Source organism: Oryctolagus cuniculus, chromosome 7, assembly GCF_964237555.1.
Source record: "Oryctolagus cuniculus chromosome 7, mOryCun1.1, whole genome shotgun sequence".
Taxonomy (NCBI): Eukaryota; Metazoa; Chordata; class Mammalia; order Lagomorpha; family Leporidae; genus Oryctolagus; species Oryctolagus cuniculus.
In genome coordinates this window covers 127369275-127381506 of record NC_091438.1, presented here as the reverse complement: position 1 = coordinate 127381506, position 12232 = coordinate 127369275, and the positions used below count along the sequence as shown (strand labels likewise).

The window sequence follows — 12232 nt, the reverse complement described above, 5'->3', positions numbered from 1 at the left end:
GGAGTGAACCAGTGGATGGAAGACCTTATGTGGTCTCTACCTCAGTAACTCAACTAAATCTTTAAACTATGACACTAGCCCTGTATTTCCCCTCCTTGTTCAGTTCCAAAGGGACAGAAGCATCCAACTCTGTTCTCTTACAGGCTAAGCTTTATAGCTGGTTCAAATAATTGTATTGGGACCATAACTTGCAACTTGACCTATTGCATAAGTTGTAATATCCTAGCCTACACTATAATAGGGCTTGCTTTTCTCCAAATATAGTAAAACTTTACACCTAGTTCCAATTCCTATATTTTGCTTCAATACAATTATTTATTCTAAGCAGCTCTATTTTGCCCTCAAGAGGGAAAGCAAAGCATAATTTCCTCCTTAAAAAAAAAAAAAAAAGGCAAACACCTCCTAAAATGAAGAAAGTCTGTTAAAGTTTAATAGATACTACAAAAGGTCAGTGGACTGATGCCCCACTACTGGTACATCATACACATCAAATGGCCTTGTGCCCCAACACAGCTCAGGCCATTCCAAACAAAGGGAAAAAAAGGCTGGACTCCCCAACCCTGTAGGATAGGCCTTTCCTTTATAGCACACCATATCTTGGCTGAATCTATAGTCTTCTACTTTAACCAGGGAAATAAAAGTACAAAAAGATTTTGTTCTCATGGTTGCACGCTGCAGCCTATCACTAACTGGCTCAGCGCTCACTTCTGCTTGGAGAAATATTCTTTGCTCTTCTGGACATCAGGCTTGATGGTATCACTGCCAGGCTTCCAGCCAGCTGGGCACACTGCAAGAAAAGGAATTACTAATTAAGAAGCTGTCCAGTGGTTTGCACCTCCCTCTCCCACAGACAAAGGGCTGCCTCAAAAGCAGACATGGGCTATGAAGAGATCCAACACTCAGGCGCTAGGAAATCCACACTGCAATCTGTCATTCAGCCCTTTAGTTAAGACTACTTTATAAAGCTTAAATAACTGAAATCTCATCACAGCACTAATACACCATCACACCGAATTTAATCATGTAGCTCCTGAAATTTCCAGAAATTAAAAAACAGCTTCTATAGTATGGCCCCTTTTTTCTATTTCTTCAGCATGGCTTTGTTTTAGTAAATCTCAAGTACATACAGCAAAATATTAAGATTTGTTAACAGTGGGTGGCAGGTAAATGGGTATTCACACTTTCATAATTTTGTGTATGCTTCAAATAGCAAGTCTAAATGGTCTTCAACAATTGATGCTGGCACAGCCAAAACTAGAAACAACCCAGTGTCCACAGAGATGAACAAAGCACAGTACATACAATGATCTGTCATAAGGAGAAATGAAGTTGTGATACAGGCTACAATACGGACAAACCTTTAAACACTGATCATGAGAACCTAAACATACAAGAATACTGTATGGTTTCAATCTTTATAAACTAACTAGAATAGGCAAACAGATGGAGCCAAACTAAAATAGGTTCCCAGTGCATGGAAAGAAAAGTTACTATTTAATGATTATACTCTTTGGGATGAGAAAATACTAAACATAATGGTGATGTTGGTTAATCCTCCGCCTGCAGCGCCAGCATCCCATATGGGCGCCAGGTTCTAGTCCTGGTTGCTCCTCTTCTAGTCCAGCTCTCTGCTGTGGCCCGGGAGTGCAGTGGAGGATGGCCCAAGTGCTTGGGCCCCTGCAACTGCATGGGAGACCAAGAGGAGGCACCTGGCTCCTGGCTTCGGACTGGCGCAGCATGCTAGCCATAGCAGCCATTTGGGGGGTGAACCAGCGGAAGGAAGACCTTTCTGTGTCTCTCTCTCTCACTGGCTAACTACACCTGTTCAAAACACACACACACACATACACACACACACACAAAGGAGGTAAAATATTTGCTATTATTCCCTCTTCCCAAAGATGAGATGAGCTAAATAATAAGAAAGCTAGGACGGTATAAACCAGTAACACTAGGCTGCTGCTTCCTCTGGCAGCCCAGCAGAGCTCAGCAGCCTCATCAGTGTTCTTTATCTCTGACAAAACAAAAAGCTGAAACCACAAAGGATTCAGGACCTCTACAGAAGGCACTGCTTGTTTCATTATATTCTACCCCTTGGGTAAGTTAATTTTGGATCTTTTGCATAGCATTCAACCTCCTCCTAAAACATCGAGTTAGCAATGTACCTTAACTGGCCTGAGTAAAATCAGGAGACCAAACTCGGATTTTCCCCCTTGCATTTGCCATTGTGTTCTCAGAGACAAGCAGTCGTCATCTGCCACAGCAGAGTCATTTGCTAAAGTGAGAGATAGCAAAGCCCCTTCCGGTCCAAGGGCATCACAACCTCAGATGTCCGACTCTGCAACCAGCACTCTGGACACAAGGGATAGATTAACAGATAAATAGGAAACCCATCTAAACAGGGAATCTCCATCTGATGGTTACATAGCTACTGGCTTTAGTGGCACCAAAGGGTTAAAAGACAGGTCATAAACAAGTTGCAAAAAAAAACAAACAGCAGCATGAAATCAAAAGACCAGGCCACAGCCAGAGTTTGCCAGCAGGTTAACATGGGACCAAAAGATTCCTCTGACTAGGATGACACACAGCTAAAGAATAAACCAGCCATAAGGACCTTGCCAACAGTCTCTTTGGCACTAAGGCCTCATAGTTTTTTTAACCACACTCATATATTGGTGATAGAAAAGACACCCCCCCACACACTTAGATGTTTGGTTTAAACCCAATAGTGTTTCCCAGTATCAATATGGATCCCAGCCAAACTGGCTGAGTCACAAATAAACTAGCCTTCCAGCACAGCTAACGTGCCACAACTCTCCAAGGGGAAAATGGCAACAATCACCATAACCTCAGCATGAGAGGCACAGAAGGTAAAGCAGCTAAAACTGGTGCCTGCAATGCTGGCAACCCCATAAGTGCCGGCTGTGTCTCAGCTGCTCCACTTCTCATTCAGCTCCCTGATAATGGCCTGGGAAAACCAGCAGAGGATGGGCCAAGTGTTTGGGCCCCCGCCACCCACATCAGGGAGACCTAGAAGCAGCTCCTGGCTGACCTGGCCCAGCACTGGCCAATGTGGCCATCTTGGGAGTGAATGAGCCAAGACTTCTCTCTCCCTCTTTCAAATAACTAAAGAAGGCCCGACACAATGTCATTTACAGCATTTTAATTACCTTTAGGGGAAAAAAAGGTAGTCTTTGAATTTAAAGTACTAGTTTATTGGTTCTTTTAAAAATGTAGGATTATTTGCCAAACAAAACACCACATAAAATACCCAAGATAGTTCAGCATTCACAGCTCTCAAATATTGAGACTATTTCCAAAGTGCCAGGGAGAGAGCTGTATCTGTTCTAGTGGGACTGGAAGCAGCAATACCAATAGTCTAAAGACAGAAGCTTCAGAATTGTGAAAGCCTGGACTCAAGAGTGTAGCCTATATGCAGTGCCCAAGGAAAAGTCCTACTTTGTCATTCCGTGCTCTATCCTGGTGCCAAACCTCATCGTCCACCAGAGGGCAGTCTCAGCAACTGTCAGCTACTTAAGGATAATGTCCATAGGCCTTCCTGCAGATGGTGCTCACTGATCCCTAGAATCAGTCTCTTCCATTCTACCTAAGATGGACGGCACTTTTGGGTTCCCCAAACACACACCAGTCATTAGGAAGCTAGTTAAACTACGTAGCTTCCAGAGAAAGAAAATGAGATGTAGTTAGAACTTTGTCAAACTACATCTATATTCCTGATCTGATGCCACAGCACCTGATCAAAATTTATCTTCCCCTCAATTACACTGAGGTAAAGATTCCTATTCTTCCATATAACCAGCACTTGCTTGCTCCAGGACCTGAGTCCTTAAAAATCAAGCTCAGCTTCCAGACAGGTGGACACGTGGGGTTTTGTGGAAGGTGCCATACCCCTTTTCTCATATGCCTTGCACTGTGCAATCTCTTAGTATCCTTTGAATAAACCAGTAAATGTAAAACACACACACACATGCAAAATTCTAACTTCTAACTCTTAACAACCACTGTTGAAAAAAAAAAACCAAAAAGCTATGGTCTTACAACTGAAGTGGTAGAATCAACATTTTAGTGCTCTTCTATTACAACACTGCAAGCACACACAAGGAGAGAGCTACCAATGCTGCAGTGATAAGTAAAGGGCCTACACGCTAGTGAGTACTGGATAAAAACCGAAAGTTGAATGTGCCTGCCAATTCATGTGTAGCTATCATAAGGACAAAACCCGGATCTCTGATCAGAATCAGTTATCTGAGACTTCCACTGAAGAACCTTGATATCTATACTGAAATCCTATAGTTCAATCCTCCTCCCATGCTTTAAGGTTTTTTCATTAAACATTTGTTATAATCCACTTGATAATTATAATTCTTAAATATAACTGTCCCTGCATAAGAGAATAGTTTTAGATGTCAGAAATATATTTTCTATTAGCTTTTGCATCTGTCTTTAATAAACAACCAGTCTTGTTTCTATTTTACAGATTTCAAAACTGTATCACTGCAGCCAGCACTGGGCACAGCATGCATCCCAAGTGAGTGCCAATTCAAGTGCCAGCTGCTCCACTTCCAGTCCAATTCCTACTACTGCACCTGAAAAAGCAGAACCAACGTGAGAGCTCCAGCCTGGCTCAGCCCCAGCCGCTGCAGCTGTCTGGGGAAGGAGTGAGCAAGATGGAAGATCTCCCTCCCTCCCTGTGTCTCTCCTTCACTCCATCTTGCAAATAAATAAAATTTTTAAAGAAATCTCCTTTATTTTTTAAAACCCCAATAAAAACAGATATGGAAAACAGGGATTAAGTTCTCCCAATAAAGCTGGCATACTTTAAACATTAGGGCAAAACAAAAGGTTGAGAATCACATCTCTGAGATCCTCCTACACTCTAGTCATATCTGTAGCACTCAGTGATTCAAAATGAGGACAGAAATGGAGAATAAGCAGTTTGAACAAAAAAGCCTTTATCTTCCCCAAGCTTTTCCATTGCTCCCCATCCCCATAATCCACTGTAATCCAGATATTTCAATTTGTTAGAGGCATAATCACCCTTTCCTTCTTACAGTGTTTAGTAGTCTTTGCTCCTATCATCTTTCCCACCCTATTACCACTCTGTGCTTACCTTCCCCATGTTTGTCAGTAAACTGGAAGGCCTGAACTAGTCTCAGAGTCTCATCCACAGAGCGGCCAACAGGGAGGTCGTTTACAGTGATCTGTCGAAGGATACCCTTATCGTCGATGATAAAGAGGCCCCTGGAAGAATGAGAGACGCAACAAAAGGTTTACAATAAATAAGAGAATAAATGGCTTTCAGCCAACTGGATAATGCTGATCACCCGCCCCCCAGGAAGGTACACAAACCTGAATGAGATGCCTTCATCAGCCTTTAAGACCCCATAATCCTGGGCAATGGTGCGCTTAGGGTCTGATATCAAGGGAATGTTCATGGGTCCCAGTCCTCCTTGTTTCTTGGGTGTGTTGATCCTACAAAGGCACACGTAAGGTATGACCATTCATGCAAACTTTTGCATAGTAAGATTAACTCTACTTATTTCTTCCTCTTTCCCATATTCCTAATCTAACTTCCTAAAAAACTTCAAATATTTTGTAGCAGTAAAGTGAATGGCTGAGAACATTTAAGGTTAGTCACCGGGTGTACTCAGCTGCTTCTCCTCTGCTGCCAGGTAATAAAAGAGCAACAAAGGAAGGCAGAACCATTGCAGTCCTTCCATGAAGAGCTGGAAGTCAGTGAACTCTACATGCCAATATACATACCAAGCCAGGTGACAGAAGTGAGAATCCACGGAAGCACCAATCACTTGGCAGTTGAGTTTCTTGAATTCTTCTGCCCTATCACTGAAAGCAATGATCTCCGTAGGGCACACAAAGGTGAAATCAAGAGGGTAAAAGAAGAACACAATATATTTTCCTGGGGAAGGAAAGGAAGTCCTAGATTAGCCTTTTAAGCACTCTTCCTTGATTCAGAGAGAATAAAGCAGACATTTTCCTATGGAAAAAGGCTTTTTAAGTTGATGAAAGACAATAATTGTTAAAACACTAAGATGCTTGGGGTAGGTGTCGTGGCACAGCAGGTAAAGCTTCCACCTCCAATGCCAACACCCCACATAGCTGCTGTTTCAAGTCTCAGCTGCTCCACTTCCAATCCAGCTCCCTGCTAATGTGCCTGGGGAATCAGCAGAAGATGGTAGTCCCTGGGCTCCTGTCACCCATGTGAGAGACCCAGAAGAAGCTCCTGGCCCAGCTCTAGCCACTGGGGAGTGAACCAGCAGATGGAAGATTTCTGTTTCTCCCTCTCTGTATGTAACTCTTTCAAATAAATACTTTTTAAAATATGAAAAAATAAAACAAGATGCTCAATACAGATGTCTCTCAGCAGCTCTTCTAGAACTGCTGCAGCAGGAGGACCCAAGTAAAAAATGCTCCTTCCAGTTCCACACCTTATTCTGTCTCCTCCATGTTCTCACAGCTACCAACTACAATATAAACACTAATTTTGATCTTCTCTGAGTGGTTAAAATTAACACCAAATTTTCCAAAGAAAATCAAGGATACAATTATCAGCACTGGGTGGCCTAACTCCAGTGCTGACAAACAGTGCCAAGCGAATTGCTGGTGTCTCCTCTACTGCAAGGTGGTTATAAGAACCCAGGCCCTCTACACTTCTCTGCAATGGATAAACTACAGTAATGGGATGGTTAACTTTAAATGATTACACGAATCACAAGAAATGTCTTCTTAAAAAACCTAATAGAGGGGCCAATGTTGTGGCACACTGGGTTGAGCTACAGCCTGCAGCACTGGCATCCTGTATGTGTGCCAGTTCAGGTCCTAGCTGCTCTGCTTCTGGTCCTGCTCTCTGCTGGTGCGCTGGAGAGGACAGCAGAGGGTGGCCCAGGGTACTTGGGCCCCTGCACCCAAGTGGGAGACCCAGGAGAGACTACTGGCTCCTGGCTTCAGCCTGGCCCACCCCTGGCCATTGCAGCCATTTGGGGAGTGAGCCAGCACTCCCCAAAATTCTCCCTCTAATTCTGCCTTTCAAATAAATCAATCTTAAAAAATATTTCCTAAGAAGGAAGTTCCAAAAGTGGAGTGGTACAGTGGATCACTTGCCCTCTCACTTGAGAAATTCATAAATCCTATCAGAGGACTGAAGACTGCGAGGCAGATGCCAGCTCAGATACTTGAGTTCCTGCTACACCCAGGAGATGCAGATGAAGCTCCTGGCTCCTGGCTTCAGTCTGGCCCAGCCTTTGCTGTTGTGGTTATTTGGGGAGTGAACCAGAGATATATCTCTCTTTTATTTGAAAGGCAGAGTTACAGAGAGAAGAGGTATCTTCCATCCACTGGTTCACTCTCCAAATGGTCCCAACAGCTGAAGCTGGGCCAGACCAAAGCCAACAGCTTTTTCCAGGTCTCCCAAGTGGGTGCAAGGGCCCAACTATTTGGGCCATCTTCCACTGCTTTCCCAGGCCCATTAGCAGGGAGCTGGATGGAAACTAAAGCAGTTGGGAATCAAACCAGCACCCAGATGGGTTAAGAGTTCCACAGGCTTAACTCACTACACCACAGCACTAGGCCCAGATTCGTCTCTCTTGATTTCTGTCATTCTGCCTTCTAAATAAATCAATCTTAAAAAAAAAAAAAAAATGTTCCAAGAGCACTGATAGGGAACAGGGCTTCTAGCTCCAATTTTACTGAAAGTCACTCAGATTACAATTTAAGCAGATATTCCAACTGGCCAGGCAGCCTCTCACTGCCTAATGGGCTGAGCTACTGGAACAATTTCAAATATTCAGTTATTTCCAGGTGGCAGCAAAGTCTGAAAAGTCTTAACAAGCAGCCCTTGACATTCACTCTGGAAAAAGAGTAGAAACTGACTCAGCTAAACACCTTCTCTAGGGCTTTGTATTAACAAGCACTTTGACGCCTCAGCAGGTCAAGCCCTAGGGAACTGGAGAGCAGCTCCTGCTACTTGTCTGCACCCTTAGCAAGGTCCCCTCCCTATGGTGCTATTCACCTGGGTCAGAAGCTGCTGACCCCTGCACAGAAAACCCCATTACGTGCTCTCACCCCAACAACCAAGTATGATGTTCAAGGGACCTCATCAAATGTTCTACCCAAAATCCAACTCTAGGAACTGATGACACTACCCTACTAAGAAGGGCACTCCTGACATGTGCATTTCAGGATTCTGTTCTAAGGTATCTACATACATCCTCAATCGCCCCAGGAGACCCAGCTACTCTGGGAATTCAAGGCAAGGCAATCCTCCAGAGAACTTGCCAAGAGTCTGCAAGAAACTGACAGAAGGAGGAGTTGTTCCAACTTAATTCTTCTCTAGGGCAAAATAAGCAAGGGAAGATGTCCTCTGCCTAACAATATGTTATTTTTTTTAAATACTTATTTATTTGAAAGGCAGAGTTGAGGGCAGAGAGAGACAGAGATCTTCCACACACTAGTTTGCTCCCCAATTGGCAGCAACAGCCGAAGCTGGGCCAATCAAAAGCCAGGAGTTTCTTCCAGGTCTCCCACATAGATGCAGGGGCCCAATGATTTGGGTCATCTTCTGCTGGTTTCCCAGGCCATAACAGGAAGCTGGATTGGAAGTGGAGCAGCTTGGACTCAAACCAGTGGTAGCTTTATCCATTATGCCACAGTGCCAGCCACAATATTTTAACTGCTGTGACACACACATTCCACAAACTGAACAAGAACAAGCAATGTTTCAGCTCAAAAATTTGAGCTCTGAGAGGTCTTAAGTAGAAGAGGCTTCTTAAACTAAAGTCTAATAATGAGAATTTCGCCAATAATACAACTAAGGAGAAATACTGGAAAGATAATTGAGCTACTATGTCCAGGCATTAATAAAGCATGTGCTTTCTGCGTAAGTAGTCTGAACCTAGGATAGCTACCCTGTGATCACTGATAATCACTTTACTGCAACATGATGGCAACAGCTTCCAAAAAACCTTGTCCGAAAGCAGTGGAAGGTGGACCAACTGCTTAGGCCCCTGCACCCGTGTTGGAGACTGGGAAGGAGCTCCTGGCTTTGGATCGGGGCAGCTCTGACCGTTGCAGCCATTTGGGGAGTGAACCAATGGAAGGAAGACCTCTCTCTGTGTCTTTTTCTGTCTGTAACTCTACCTCTCAAATAAATAAAATCTTTAAAAAAAAAAATAGACCTTGTCCGAGGTTATGTAAAACATCCTAAGGTCAAACTTAACAGAGGCACAAATCTAACAAGCCATCCCTGCATTATAAGATAATTGCATTTTATTAAACCCAATGTAATTACTCATTACTCTTACCTTTGTAGTCAGATAGGCTGATGTCTTTGAACTGACCATCTGGCATAACAGCTGTGGCTTTGAAGTTGGGGGCTGGGTGCCCAATTTTAGCATTTCCTGAAGACATTTTGCTATCAATTTGAATAACAGAAAGTTATAAGCAAGCCTTCACCTACTTAAGAGACTTAGTTGTACATCAATCAAGGAACTGTCCAATAGCCCTGAGTAAATTTTACACTACTAAGATGCACAGGCCAGCAATCAAGGGTGAAAAACTGAAATTTCCAACTTTTAGAACAAAAAACAAGTGTCAATCTGAACCTTTGTTTAATCTGAAAACAGCATGGCAGTTATTTTACCACACCAAGGTCAACTCTGTTTCAGAACTATTTGTGCAAGTGCATTTTGCTCTGTATATTCACTTTACAGAGAGGGAGGGAGATGGAGTTTCAAACTAGAACCCAAATGTAAAGTGGCACAAGGACTGAACGCCTGTCTCCCAAAAACAGTCGGCTTTGTGCCTCCAGCTGCCTTTACAATGTGGGAAGCACACTGACCTTTTTCCAGGTTAAGTCTGTCCAAGACAGCACACAAATGAAAAGCCAACCCAACTTTAGGTGTTGCCCTACAAGTCCTTTCAAAATAAGTTTCTCACTTCCCAGCCAAGATCCTGGGGGTAAAAGCAAGAACAAGAGGCAATTTACTGCTAAAAAGCAACAAACACTGCCCTGGATTCACACCAAGACAAGGAGTTGAGATTTAACTAAGTCATCCGCCTGAAAACTCAAGCAGCTAATTTTCCAAGTCCCACAGTTTCTGGAGTTTGTTACCAAAACCAAAGGAAACGTTAAGTATTGCACCTGGAAAACACTGTACGCTTTTTTTTTTTTTTAAAGATATCTTTTAACATCTTTCACCAGAAAAAAAATAGCATGCTGAAACTTGGTGATCAACTATAGGGTGTGATCCTAAAATGGGCCTTCTTGCCCAAACCTGCTTTTTCGGACGCCCCCCACGTTCAAAGCCCAAGTAACCTGCACAACAGGCTGCTGGACTTAAAGGATCTGATGTGCCCGAGATCGCGGCGACGCCCAGGCTCAGCACTGCCACTTCAGGTGCTCGGCGGCCACTCCCGCCATCAGCTCCGCCCCATCCCCGCGGACAGAGTGCGCAGTCTTCAGCGAGGGCACCGGAATCAGCACGAACTCCATTCCGCAAACGAGAAAATGCCGGAGAGGAGACCTTCCTAGCAGGGCCGGGCACAGCCCTCACCCCATCGCACAGTGGCCTAGGCACACGCTGTCTCCTACAGCCACAGGTCAGGATGCACGTACTTGACCGAAGCTTCCCGAACCGCCCCGCCTGAAGGACAGCTGTCGGAGACCCCCCACCCCCACGAACGCCCTCCGCCTGGGGTGTGGGAGGAGGTGCAGGGTATCTACGCTAACCCGGGGCTCAGCCACGTCCCGCGCCCACGAGGGCCTCACGTGGGCGGGCGCACGGCCCGGGAGCCTCACAGCACCCCCACGCGAGCACGGGCAGGGCCCAAGAGTTGGTAAAGTCCAGCAGGTGTGTTACGGGGCGCTGCACCTAGCTCCTCCAGACCGCGAGGCCCACGCACTCACCAGTTCCAACACAGAAGTCTGAGAGACACAGAGAATCGTCGAGAGCCAGGAAGACGAAGCCCGCAGTCCGCGCGGGGCGCTGCTTTTATAACTTGTAGCGTTCTCGCGAGAGTCGGAGCGGGCCGGGGGGTGTGGGAGGAGCGGAGAGGAGGGGGATCCGGGCCGAGCCCGCCCCGCCCATCGCGCTCCGCGGGAATGACTCAGCGTTTTCCCGAGTTGCGGTGGGCAAAGGCTCAAAAGGTGGAGCCCACCGCCCTGCCTCCGTGGCTGCGGTCGGAGAGCGAGGGTTCCTCTTGACCGTCCCCAAACTCAACGCTTCCTTTATGAAAGAGACCGAGATGCCCCACTTCCAGGACCCCTGTGCTCTGTACCCTCAAGTTCCAAACCGGGTTGAGGACCCTCGCTGCTGCGCGCGGAGGACCCGTCTAACTACAGCCAGCCCTAAGAGCTGTCTTTCCAAGCAGTTCTCAAGTCTGCCTAGGTCCCCACAGCCTTTGCCCTCGGCCCTTAGACCCTTAAATTGTTCTCTTAAGGGTTCCTTGTTCCGGTGGTCCCTCCCACAGCTGCTGAAGGGAATATTTCTGAAAGCAGATGATGTGATTCCTCAAATTTGTAGATTAAAAGCTGGAGCTCTGTAGACAATGTCTTGGGGTAAAATGCCTCGCTATCGTTTTATATGTAACCTTAGGCGGTGTCAACGCTGTTGAGCCTTAATTTTCTTCACCTGTAAAATGGGAACATTAACACTTAATTGAGCTCTCCCTATAAGCAGCCTCGGGTGTTTTGGGAAAATGGTTGCTATTCTTTAGACCAGGAAAACCTCGCAAACTCATGCAAATCAAGAGGTTTGAACTGTCTTTGTTCATTTTAAGAACATCTGTAAAACTGCTCGGAAGACAGAAATTAGCCTCTGGGTGCGGAAGGGGCCTAAGGAAAACAAAGCACCTGCAGGAGGAATGTGGAAAGGAATGTAGCAGCCCCGTCAGCCTGGAAGTAGCCCATAGTTTTCCACTACAAAGTCCTTCCCGCACCCCATTACTTTATAGGTGGTCCCAGCCTTCTCCCCAAGGAAAGCACACCCAGGAGAATTCAGTCTGCTAACATCATTGGGTAATAAGACCTAGAGAGAAATTTTACCTACTTCACACCCAGCAAACCCTCTGTCCAGGGGAAGGGGGGGGGGGACCCAGACCCCAGACCCTTACACGCCCACGTCTAAATGCGCAGGACACTCAGCTCTCAGTTCTTTGCTGAGATGCCCGCCTGGTCTGTCAGGTTTTCTCTTCATTT

The 12232-nt window shown here is 45.5% G+C and overlaps 1 protein-coding gene across 1 annotated transcript; it reads right to left on the bottom strand.

Annotated features, from left to right (window-relative positions):
- Positions 1-403: 403 nt before the first annotated feature.
- On the bottom strand, positions 404-11433 carry PRDX1 (peroxiredoxin 1). Its single transcript, XM_002715138.5, has 6 exons — positions 10943-11433; positions 9339-9448; positions 5785-5938; positions 5371-5493; positions 5132-5262; positions 404-787 (listed from the first exon to the last, which is right to left on the bottom strand). Exons 2-6 carry the CDS (start codon positions 9442-9444, stop codon positions 702-704), a joined length of 600 nt encoding a protein of 199 aa, XP_002715184.1. The 5' UTR covers positions 9445-9448; positions 10943-11433; the 3' UTR covers positions 404-701.
- Positions 11434-12232: the final 799 nt, after the last annotated feature.